Raw genomic sequence first — 12,500 nt, forward strand, 5'->3', positions numbered from 1 at the left:
CAAAGTTTCTTTCCCTTTCTAACACTCTCATTTCTCTGCTCTACTTTTCTCTCCTTCTCTCCTTCCCCGTATCCCTCCTCCTCAGTGAACAAGAACGCCAACACGGACCAAAAGAAGAGCGAGGAGAAGAAGGAGGAAGAGGAGGAAGAGGGAGGGGACGGAGACGGGCCCAAACCCATGCCTCCTTTCAGCTCCTGTTTCATCCTGTCCACCACCAACCCGTACGTGTCTGTGTGTGTGTCTGTGTGTCTGTGTGTGTCTGTGTGTGTGGTGTGAAAATACAAGTATTTAGACACACCATTGTAAAGACACAACATGCAATTCTGACACGTGTGTGTGTGTGATGGCGTAACTCTTTACGTGTGTGTCCCAGGTTCCGTAGGTGCTGCCACTACATCCTGACCCAGAAGTATTTCGAGTTCACCATCCTTTCGGTCATCGCTATGAGCAGCATCGCCCTGGCAGCAGAGGACCCTGTCAATCCTGAGTCGCCGCGCAACAACGTGAGACTGAACCACACACCTGTCTGCCTGTCTGTCTGTCTGCCTGTCTGTCTGCCTCTCTTCATCAGATCCTGATATCTCCTGGTCTGTGTCTCCTGCAGGTGCTGCGCTACTTTGACTACGTCTTCACAGGGGTCTTCACTTTTGAGATGTTGATCAAGGTAGCAGCCTGCTTCCATGTGTGTGTTTATACTGCACACTGTGTTTAGAATGTGTGTGTTTAGAATGTGTGTGTTTAGAATGTGTGTGTTTAGAATGTGTGTGTTAAGAATGTGTGCGCATGTTTCCTAACCTCCTGCCTGCCTGCCTGTGTGTGTGTGTGTGTGTCTGTGTGTGTGTGTGTGTGTGTGTGTCTGTGTGTTTGTGTGTCTGTGTGTGTTTTCCAGATGGTGGTCTTGGTCTGTTCCTCCATCGAGGCTCCTATTTCGTGACCTGTGGAACATTCTGGACTTTATAGTGGTTAGTGGTGCTCTGGTGGCCTTCGCCTCACGTAAGTCTCCCCCAACACCTCCCCCCACCTCCCCCTCCCTCCTCAACCCTTTACTCCTCACCCCCCAGCCCTGTACCCCTCCTCCTCATCCTCCATCCACCCTGAAGGTTGCCCCCTACTCTCTCCTCATGATGACAGTCCCTTTAATCTCATTTCATTCACTCCTGTCCACTCTTCTCTTCTCTCTCCATCCTACCTTCCCTCTCATTCACGCCGTCCTCTTTCTGATCTCAGACTTCGATTCTTTCCCTCCTTTGCTTCTGATATGCCTCCTCTTTTTTCTCTAACGTCATCCCTCTTTCATCCTGTCTTCCCAACTCAGTGCTCTTCTGTCACTCACCCACTCCTCACCTGGTCATCCTCTCTTCACGTTGGTACCAGTCCAGATTCCTGCCCCCCCCCCCTCCAGACCCACACCCAGCTCACCCAGGCCTCCTCCACCCGGCCTTCAGCGTCTCTCCTCCAAACTGGCAACCCCCACCTCGCCTGCCCCAACCTAGCCCTCGGCAAACCCCCTCTCCCGCAACCCTCATCCACCCCCCCGTCCCCCAGCCCAGCCCAGCCTCACCAACACCCCCCCACCTCCCCTCCCTCCCTCTCCCCCCAACCCAAACCACGACCCCCCCCCCCCCCCCGCGTGGGGGTGAGGGCTCCTCCAGGCACCTGTAAACCCTTTAGTGCCCAGGCCGTTCCCGAGCGTGTGCAGGGCACGGCGAGGGGCGCCTCTCCTCTCCTGCTCGCTCGTGCCCTCCGCTCCCGTCACCCCGTTAAGCGCTTTCCAGAGGAGCAGGTATTTCACTGTCCGTCCCTTTGCACGGCCTGGGGGAAGCCTGACTGAACGAGGGATGTGAGGGAGGTGAGGGAGGCGAGGGAGGTGAGGGAGACGAGGGATGTGAGGGAGGCTGGGGCAAAGCGCTGAGGGTGGAATGATTTAATGATTTTCTTTGAGGGGGGGTTGGGGGTGGGGGGGGTCGTGAGATATGTTGTGTCTAACACATATCGGAAGTATATACATGAATGCGTTTGTGTGTGTGTGTGTTTGTACATCCTCCTCAGTTCCAAGGGTCTTACAGCATGCCTGCCGTTTATGGAACATGCATGAACTTCCCACAGGAAGTGACATCACTCAAGACGTGGCCACGTACTCTGGTCTGACAGTGTTGATGATGTCACTGAGTCTTGACACGACACTGGCATCACCATCGACAAAATACTGTACATTAATAATCAATCATAAAATATACACTAATCACACAGTAAATACACAGTATCTCCCTGCCTGTCTTGTTTGTGTTCCAACAGCAGGAGTTGGTGCATGGTTAGTCAAATAATAACTGTTAAATGCAGATATGTCTTCAATGATCGCACAGAGATTTCACGTCCGTATTCTCTTCCCTCTGGGTGGGTATTATCAACCGCTTCCTGTCCACGTGCACCAGCAGGGCCAAGGACCGGCTAACTGAGGAAGGTGTACAGTAACCAACATACTGCAGTACCACCGCAAGTACTGCTGCTAGAGTACTACAGCTGTTGGTAGTACTGAGTACTGAGTACTACAGAGTACTACTGCAGTATGAGTGTGTTTGTGTGTGTGTGTGTGGTGTGTGAGGAGGGGCTGGCAACCGTTGCTGTAGAGAGAGAACCTATCCTGTCCCTGAGTGGGGTTCGTTAACCGTCCGGGGCCGATAGGTTTGTTTTTCCACATTTGTTTATTCGCAAGATTAAAATCACTCCACCGCTGCTCCCTGCTCCGGCATGATGACCTCCTTCCTCCTTGAAGAGGATGCCTCCCTCCCTCTCTCCCTCTCTCCCTCTCTCTCTCTATCTCTCTCTCTCCCTCTCTCTCTCTCTCTCTCTCTCTCTCTCTCTCTCTCTTTCCCTCTCTCCCTCGCTCCCTCTCTCTCTCTCTCTCTTTCCCTCTCTCTCTCTCTCTCTCTTTCCCTCTCTCCTCGCTCCCTCTCTCTCTCTCTCTCTTTCCCTCTCTCCCTCGCTCCCTCTCTCTCTCTCTTTCCCTCTCTCCCCCTCTCTCTCTCTCTCTCCCTCTCTCTCTCTCTCTCTCTCATCTCTCTCTCTCTTCTTCCTCTCTTGTGTGTGTGTGTGTTAGAGAGAGAGAGAGAGCGTTTATACAGGGAGAGTTAGCTAGTTGACTCAACAAATGCGCTCTGGCCCCCACATTCTGAATGAGCAGGAATGACACTGTCACAGCGACCACCAACTGCATGCAGAACTCAGCTGCAAGGGTTTGCATTTCTGTGTATGCAAACTGTGTGTGTGTGTGTGTGTGCAGGGGTATGTGTGCAAGCAAGCTTGAGAGTATGCCCACACCCCTTGTCTTCTTGAATGCATCGTGCACACCACAGGCTCATTCTGTGAGATGAAAAAAACCGTAACGTACAATTCTTTACATAAGAGTAATGATTAATAATATTGTATTTATGTATCCTCCTGGATGACAGGGAGATCGGCCTGTGGATAATATGTCAATACCATGAAAGGAACAGTGTTATAATCAGTGTAGTTAAACAGACTAACAGAACTGATTGATAGGACGCTGGATCCTTACAGAGTGGTAAGGCCTGTGTGGGTGTGTGAACATCTTGATATTCCCAAAATGGCCATCTCAATTTGAGTTTTCCCTCTCTTTCTCTCTCTGTGGAGAAACCTCGGATGTGATGTATTCGTTATTCACTAGCATCATTTTAGTCAGACACACTGCACATGTAATAACGTAGGGCACAAGGAATATAGGGATTACATGCAGTCATTTAGCAGGTGCTTTCATCCAAAGATATGTACAAATAGTTCATATGGGTAAGTGCAGCAGATAGACTTCTACTTTGTAAGAAAGCAGCATAAAGATAATATGAATTTGTATTCATCTGAATTTTTTTACTGGATATTCAAATGTTCTCAGTCACACAAATACAAACACACCATTTTGATTAATTAAATGTGTGCATTTCTGTTTTTTAAACACAAATATAGCAGTGTAGTGAGGAAGATGTGATTGTTGTGTGTTTGAGGACTGGAGACGGGTCACTGAGGGTTCCAACAGGCCAGTACTTAACGACGATACAACGTCTGAATTCTGCAAAAATTTTCGCAATTTAGAATGTATCTGAATTAGATAAAGGTAAGGGTAGAGCATTGTGGGTAATGTAGTCCCTTCAACAGGTATGTAAACACTTTGCTTCCTGTATTGCTGTTTCCCGTTACCATGGCGAATGGAGTCGGTGGGGCGGGGTCGGTGTTTGGGGGGACGGGAGGAGGGGGACGGGGATTCTAACCAATCGCTCGCCATCCTTCTTCTACTTCCTGCTTCTCTGTCCGTGTCTCATATCAATGTATTTTCCTTCTTCTGCAAACCCTTCCCTCTTCTCCTCTCTCTGTGTTTCTGTCTGTTCGTGTTCCTGTCTTTCCTCCTGTGTCTCTGTCTGTCCGTCTCTCTCTCTGTCCTTCGCTCGCTCTCGCTCTCTTTCTCTGTCGCTGTCCCTGCCTTGATGTGATACCTACAGGAGCAGCACTCGGTAAAGTCTTGCCTCATTCTCTCTCTCTCTCCTGCATCTCCTCTTCTCGATCCTTTCTTCCCTCCAGTCACAAAAACAATGGCTTCTCTCTCTTTCTTTCTTTCTTCGTCCTGGTCTACAACTCCTTCATTGCCACCGGCACCTCGGTTTTCTTCCTCATCCATTGTTCCGTCTCCAACATTCCAGATTTCCCGTGGACTGTTCCGGAACTGTCAGACCAGCCACTCAAAACTTAAGAACTCTTATTAATTATAAATTGTAAAAAAAATCATAGTAATTGATTCTGACACTTTTTTGAGTGTCCTCATCGCACACGTTATTACACATCCTCGTCCATTTGTCGATCGGACAAGAATCTTACCAACTTCGAGACCCCCCCCCCCCAATGCAGGACACTTAGACACGTCTCCCCAGGATGACTCCTCACACTGAGGGCCGGCTGATCGATGGAAGCGATTGATGGTGATTATCAGCATGGGCAGAGTGAGGGAGTCAGAGTGAGGGAGTCAGAGCGAGGGAGTCAGGGGTGAGCGAGTCAGGGTGAGGGAGTCAGAGTGAGGGAGTCAGAGTGAGGGGAGTCAGAGTGAGCGAGTCAGGGCGAGGGAGTCAGAGCGAGGGAGTCAGAGCGAGGGAGTCAGGTTGAGGGAGTCAGGTTGAGGGAGTCAGAGTGAGCGAGTCAGAGTGAGCGAGTCAGGGTGAGCGAGTCAGAGTGAGGAGTCAGAGTGAGGAGTCAGAGTGAGGAGTCAGAGCGAGGGAGTCAGAGCGAGGGAGTCAGGGCGAGGGAGTCACGGCGAGGGAGTCAGGGCGAGGAGTCAGGGCGAGGGAGTCAGGGCGAGGAGTCAGAGCGAGGGAGTCAGGGCGAGGGAGTCAGGGCGAGGGAGTCAGGGCGAGGGAGGATGAAGTGTGTTGACCGCTCCCAGGTGAACTCTCCTCTCCTGCTGTATTACAGCTCTGATAGGAAGGCTGCTCTCCGTTCTGGCTCACATCCACGGCAAGGTCAATTGATTATTGACTGACGTGCAAACACACACACACCTAAACACACAGATACCATGTACACACCAATACAGTACACCTACACACACACACCTAGGCTGCCAAGGTCCTGACTCCATCAATCTGTCGTGGACTGAATTGTCTTTAGTCTTGAGACAAGGAGTACAGTTCATAGTCAAAGCCCTGTTGGCGTGATGTGAGACCTCTGCTCTCAGATTTGGCTGCTGTCCAACACACACACACAGCCTTGTTTTAATAAAATAGCTGATCCACTTACAGCAAAGATCAACTCGGCCATTTAGATCTCTGACAACACGCTTTTTCTTCTTGGGTGGTGTTGTTTTAACGAGCGCACAAATCAGGAGCAGAATGAGTAGGACGTGTCGTTAGGGAGCGCAGGAAGTGATGTCATAAAGCCAGACAGCATGTCGTTTGTCTTGAGCCAATTGGAGAGACGAGTAGAGGGCTGAAATAACCCTGGACGATTGCAGAGACGTTTTCCGGTTGGTGGAAGATGTTTTCGTTCTGTTTGTGATGTCACATCCTGTGGCGGTGACTGACATGGTAATCATCTCTGTCTTATGGCCTCGTTCCAACAGTCTCGCCCAGTCTTCCTTTCCTTGTCCCCTTTCCTGGTGTTTGAAGGCCAGAAGGAAGGGAATCAAGGACAGGACACTGGCCATATTTACTTATCCAGGATTATATCGCATAATCCTGCCTCGTTCCACTAAAACATGCACCAGCATCTACCTCCGCATAAACTCCCATCCCCTGTAAAATGAGATCTGAAATCTCTCTCTCTCTCTATTGTCTCTCTCTCTCTATGTCTCTCTCTCTCTCTCTATGTCTCTCTCTCTCTCTCTATGTCTCTCTCTCTCTATGTCTCTCTCTCTCTCTCTCTCTCTATGTCTCTCTCTCTCTCTCTCTATGTCTCTCTCTCTCTATGTCTCTCTCTCTCTCTCGTACCTGAAAAAGAAAGAAAGAGGTTTGGCTGGGCATCAGAAGATGCCTGTTGATATGCACCTTGATGAACGTTCTGATGATGCTTCATGATGTGTCATCACTGCCTTTATAATGCTTCACTTACCGGCCATGAAACCAGTCGACCAATCAAATGATCTCTTGTCTCTTCATGTTGGTTTCATGTGTGAAAGCAGCCACAGGTTTCTCTACACTGTATGCTTACTGTGTTCCACGTTGTTGACATGACTACCTCTCAGAACTCTTCAAAAACGCCCCGATATGCTGCATCTGAGCTGGATATGTTTTGACCTGCTTTTCCAAACCCGCTGCCTTCCACACACACACAAACACTCCCCTCCACGCACACACACTCCCCTCCACACACACACACACACACACACAGCTCTCCCTGCAGTGTGTAACGGTGTGTTGTTCCACGACGCTCCACCAGGGGGAGCAGCAAGGGGAAAGACATCAGCACCATCAAGTCTCTCAGGGTGCTCCGCGTACTGCGCCCTCTCAAGACCATCAAACGACTGCCCAAGCTCAAGGTAGGACGACTGGGGGTGTGAGAGTGTGTGTGTGTGACGGTGTGTGTATGTGTGTGTGTGTGTGAGACGGTGTGTGTGTGTGATGGTGTGTGTATGTGTGTGTGTGTGTGTGTGTGAGACGGTGTGTGTGTGTGGTGACGGTGTGTGTGTGTGAGACGGTGTGTGTGTGTGTGACGGTGTGTGTGTGTGCTTATAGTATGTGAATGCATCCTGTATGTTGGTATGTTGACAGCAGGTTGTTTATTCTGACTTTGTCCTCCCCCCCCCCCCCTCCCTCCCTCCCTCCCTCCCCCCCTCCCCCCCTTCCTCCCCCCACCCCTCCCTCCCCCCCTCCCCCCCTTCATCCCTCCCTCCCCCCTCCCTCCCCCCCTTCCTCCCTCCCCCCCTTCCTTCCTTCCTTCCTCCCTCCCCCCTCCCCCCCTCCCTCCCTTTATCCAGGCGGTGTTTGACTGCGTGGTCAACTCTCTGAAGAACGTGCTGAACATCCTGATCGTGTACAATGCTGTTCATGTTCATCTTCGCCGTGGTGGCTGTGCAGCTGTTCAAAGGTCGCTTTTTCTACTGCACCGACGAGTCCAAGGAGTTTGAGCGCGACTGCAGGTGAGAACCTGTCTGTCTCTCTGTTTGTCTCTATCTGTCTGTCTCTCTGTCTTTTGGTATCTCTATATACAGTACATTATGTCTTATATTGTATTGTTTTTCCGATGTCCGTACTGTCTTACCTCTCTTTCTCTAACGCTTTTTGTCGCCCTATGTGTGTGTGTGTGTGTGTGTGTGTGTTGTGTGTGTGTGTGTGTGTGTGCGTGCGTGCGTGTGTGCGTGCGTGTGTGCGTGTGTGTGTGTGTGTGTGGTCAGGGGGGAGTACTTGGTGTACGAGCGAGATGAGGTGAAAGCTCAGAAGCGGGAGTGGAAGAAGTACGATTTCCACTATGACAACGTGGCTTTGGCCCTGCTCACCCCTCTTCAACCGTGTCTACTGGAGAGGGGTGGCCGCAGTGAGTACACACACACACACACTGCACTCTGCCCATACGCACACACACTTTACTTATAGCGCACATACGCACACACTATATACTTACCACTTACACACACTCACATATACTTCACTCATACCACATACACTCACACACCACACACCCCAACCTCCTTGACGCCTCCCCCCCCCCCCCCCCCCCAGGTGTTGAAGCACTCGGTGGACGCCACCTATGAGAACCAGGGTCCGAGCCCGGGGTACAGGATGGAGATGTCCATCTTCTACGTGGTGTATTTCGTTGTCTTCCCCTTCTTCTCGTCAATATCTTCGTGGCCTCATCATCATCACCTTCCAGGAGCAGGGGGACAAGATGATGGAGGACTACAGCCTGGAGAAGAACGAGGTGAGAGAGAGAGAGAGAGAGAGAGAGAGAGAGAGAGAAAGAGAGAGAGAGAGAGGGGGGGGAGAGAGAGTGAGAGAGAGAGAGCGAGAGACGGGGAGTGGAGGGGGAGGGGGAGAAGGGAGAAAGATGTGTGGAGGCCAAAAACGATCACGCAAGAGCCGGAGAGAGAACGTTTGAATGTGCTCGGGTGGTCTTCAAAACGGATCAAGCAACAACACGGCCTCTACGGTGCTTGAACCGAATAATACCTTCCCTCTCTCTTTCCTCCTCTCTCTTTCCTCCCTCCCTCTCCTCCCTCCCTCTCCCTCCCTCCCTCCCTCCCTCCCTCTCTCCTCCCTCCCTCTCCCTCCCTCCCTCTCCCTCCCTCCCTCCCTCCCTCTCTTTCCTCCCTCCCTCCCTCCTCTACCTTCCTCAGAGAGCCTGTATAGACTTTGCCATCAACGCCAAGCCCTGACCAGACACATGCCTCACAACAAGCAGAGCTTCCAGTATCGCATGTGGCAGTTTGTGGTGTCGCCTCCCTTTGAGTACAGCATCATGGCTCTGATCGCGCTCAACACCATTGTCCTCATGATGAAGGTAAGACCAGTATGTGTGTGTGAGTCGTGAATAGGATTTGTGTGTGTGTGTGTGTTTAACTGATATGCTAACCCTTCCGGTGTGTACCTGTGTTGTTCTGTGTAGTACAACGGAGCTTCGGAGGTGTATGATAAAGTGTTGAAGAACCTCAACATCGTGTTCACTACTCTCTTCTTCATGGAGTGCATCCTCAAAATCATCGCCTTTGGTGTGCTGGTGAGTTACCGAAACCACGACCAAGACCCCCCCACACACACTGACACACACACTTATATATCTACAGTTACGACTTAGAAATGTGCTTACTTTCAAACAAACAAATCTCAAGCAAATCTGTGTCTGTGCACTCTCACACACACCTTCTTTTCTAGGTTGGCCTACTATATATGTCTTAACCTTTTTTTCTGTATTACTCATTTATAAGCAGGTTATTTTAGTAGACAGAACTAGAGCATGTTTCTCCTCCAAATCCTGAGAGTGCTCTGTCTAACAGAAGCGCTCTCCTATTGGGCTAAAGGGTCTCTGCTCCCCACACTGGCTCCACGGCAACAGCGCTGGGATTGGCCGACTCGCATTCCTCCTGTCTCTGTCGTCCGCCCCCCCCCCCCGCCCCCCCCGTTTTAACGCGATCCGATTGGACGCATGTCGGTCCCTCTGCGTTCTCATTGGCTAACGCGTTCTTCGCTTCCTGTGTCCTACAGAACTATTTCCGAGACGCGTGGAATATTTTTGACTTTGTCTCAGTCCTCGGAAGCTTTTCTGATATTTTAGTCACAGAATTTGGGGTAAGTACATTCAAAGTAAACAGTACACATCATAAGTATGTTATTATTGTATATTATATGATATTATATTATCGTAAGTATAGTAAAGTCTAGTAAAGTATAGTAAAGTGTAGTAAAGTGTAGTAAAGTGTAGTAATTTAAGAGTGAAATAGAGACAGATGTGTATGATGTCCATTATAGGTCAAGTTAGTTGCCTACTTATAACCAATATGACTCTTCGTGGGTATAAGATACTTTTTATTAGGGTTGTGATGATAGCATGTGTTCATGATGAAATGTCATGACTATCTACAGTAAGCTGTTACGATGGGTTTGGTTGTGCGTGTTCACGTCAATCATTGTAAGTGTGTTTGATGTCTGTGTTTGCTATTCCTTCGTATTTGTGTGTGTCTATCTGTGTGTGGTGTGTGTGTGTGTTTAGTAGATGTACGTACGTGTGTATTAGTAGATGTTGTTGTGTGTGTATCATGATGGTAGTGATATAATGATATTGTGTGTGGGACTCTCTCCAGTGCTGTGCTCTGCAGTGAACACGTCTGTCAGTCCATTCAACATTCAGATTTAGCTCGAAAGCTTCCATAGTCCACTTTTCCGTGTCAAAATAACTGAAGTTTTCAATTGGCCTCCATAGATAGTGTTGCTATGTCGATGTAAACATCAGCTGAATGCATAGCAGCGTCCCAACCTGGGAAGTAAATATACGTAACGAAAAAAACACACTTTTACTTCACATTTTACTTCACGTGTCGAGCTTGTCCAAAACAGGACTAAAGTCCTTCCTGTCTGCCTGTTTAAAGCGTTGGTGTTAAAAAGCGTGATAGTGACTGTAGCGTTCGGCCACGGAGAGACTCTGCTGTCTGTGGTTCCAACTGTTGCTGACTGACCTTCTCTGAACATTCTGCTGCTGACGATCTGTGTAACGATCACCATGACGATTCACTCTCTTCTTCTTCTTCTATCTTTTTTTCGCATGCTTTCTTTTCCTCTTCCTCCTCCTCCTCTTCCTCCTCCTCCTCCTTTTCCTCTTCTATATCCTGCTTTGTTGGCGTTCTATGCCCCTCCCCCTTTCCTCCTCCTCCTCCTCCTGCTCTTCCTCCTCCGTAATACTACTTCCTGTGAACAATCCATCCAATCAAAATGCACTATGAAATCCTCCACCTTGTCCCCCCTCCTCCCATGACGCGCTGTGATGATGATGATGGTGGATGGTGATGACGTGTGTTTTAAAACCATGCCCCCCTCCCCCTCCCCCCTTAAAAAACACCACAACCCCCCTTCCTCTCTTCCTGTAACCGCTCTCTCACACTCACTTCGTACTGCGCCAAATAAACAAACACCTCCCTCCATCCATCCTTCAACATGTAGAATCTGGTTGGTTTGTTATTTATATCTCTGAGCTTCTACCTGCATCCTCATTGGCCCACGTGTGGCCCCCTCCCCTTCCTCTTACCTTGTCCGCACACCCCCCACCCCCCTCCACCCACGCCCTCCCATGATTAACCCCTGAACCCTCCCCCCCTCCTCACCCCTCCTCTAACATGACTGACCCTTCAACCCTGGCCTCCCAGTGCATGCGCTGCATGGATGAAGATGACCTTTGAACTGTGTGCGCATTATTGGCTTCTTCTCAGACGCACACACGCACGCACAACACATATCTATAGATAATATGAACACATATCAGTCTTTTGCACACACACACGCACACACATATCTATAGATATCATGAACACATATCAGTCTTTTGCACACACACACACGCGCACACGCACACCTGACAGGAAGGAAGTGAAGTGTCTTGGCTTCCACTGAGGAAGGCCAGAGGCAGCCTGGTCTGCATGCAGGATGTGTATCTCTCTTCACAACAGAAGGAAGATGGCCGCTGGCGTCACCGCTGCCTGTCGTGAGGCTGGACAAGCATGCTAGCTTCCCTCCTCTCCTCCCTCCCTCTCCCTCCCTCTCCCTCCGTGCTATTCTCCCGTGTTATCCTCTACGCATCCCCCCCTCCTCTTCCTCCTCCCCCTCCTCCCCCCTCCTCCCCTGCTAAGCCCGTCGACCACTGTCCCAGACAGCTCCCTCATCTCACCCCACAAGAGAGTCAGGCGTTGATAGAGAGATATCTTAGAAACCTGGGACGAAATGTGTGGGGCGGTAGGGAGGGGGGAGGAGGAGGGAGGGGGAGGAGGAGGAGGGAGGGGGGAGGGAGGAGGAGGGGTGGGGAGAAGAGACATGTCTTTCAAGAGGTACTGGTCTTTACACTGTCCTCACCCAAAGCTTAGTAGAGCTAGTGAGAGCAGCTGTAGGCAGAACAGGTTTGAACCAACCCAGTTGGTGCAGATCTGTCCATCCCTGTGTTATCAGATCTACGGGGGAGATGGGTGGATGGGCAGAATATGGGCACGCTTCCAGTGCTTAGTCAATCTCTGGTGCCGAGATGAGACAGCATCCTGTGTGTGTGTGTGTGTGTGTGTGTGTGTCTGTCTGTGGGGTTGTCTGAGTTCATGTGTGTGTTTGTGTGCGTGTTTGTGTGAGTCTGTGTGTGTGTGTGTGTGTGTGTGTGTGTGTGTGTGTGTGTGTGTGGTGTGTGTGTGTGTGTGTGTGTGTGTGTGTGTGTGTGTGTGTGTGTGTGGTGACGGGCAGAGTGTATCCATGTGCAGTATGGGCAGTGTTCATTCTGTCTGGCCTGCTTGTCCCCAAACATCAGTGCATTTGGTTCTAAAAAAATAC

General features: G+C 50.2%; 1 protein-coding gene across 1 annotated transcript in view; it reads left to right on the top strand.

Moving 5' to 3' along the window:
* Positions 1 to 162: 162 nt before the first annotated feature.
* The window catches only part of cacna1ab (calcium channel, voltage-dependent, P/Q type, alpha 1A subunit, b), a 35,346-nt gene continuing 23,008 nt past the window's right edge, over positions 163 to 12,500 (top strand). The window contains 17 exon segments of the mRNA XM_067259426.1: positions 163 to 221; positions 374 to 503; positions 605 to 686; positions 890 to 928; positions 931 to 997; positions 4,509 to 4,520; positions 6,931 to 7,030; positions 7,469 to 7,528; positions 7,530 to 7,630; positions 7,886 to 7,994; positions 7,997 to 8,029; positions 8,211 to 8,323; positions 8,325 to 8,409; positions 8,825 to 8,858; positions 8,861 to 8,988; positions 9,094 to 9,204; positions 9,690 to 9,773. Of these exon segments, the coding sequence (XP_067115527.1) occupies positions 178 to 221; positions 374 to 503; positions 605 to 686; positions 890 to 928; positions 931 to 997; positions 4,509 to 4,520; positions 6,931 to 7,030; positions 7,469 to 7,528; positions 7,530 to 7,630; positions 7,886 to 7,994; positions 7,997 to 8,029; positions 8,211 to 8,323; positions 8,325 to 8,409; positions 8,825 to 8,858; positions 8,861 to 8,988; positions 9,094 to 9,204; positions 9,690 to 9,773 (1,332 nt within the window). The 5' untranslated portion in view covers positions 163 to 177.

Source organism: Osmerus mordax, chromosome 21 (assembly GCF_038355195.1).
Source record: "Osmerus mordax isolate fOsmMor3 chromosome 21, fOsmMor3.pri, whole genome shotgun sequence".
NCBI lineage: Eukaryota > Metazoa > Chordata > Actinopteri > Osmeriformes > Osmeridae > Osmerus > Osmerus mordax.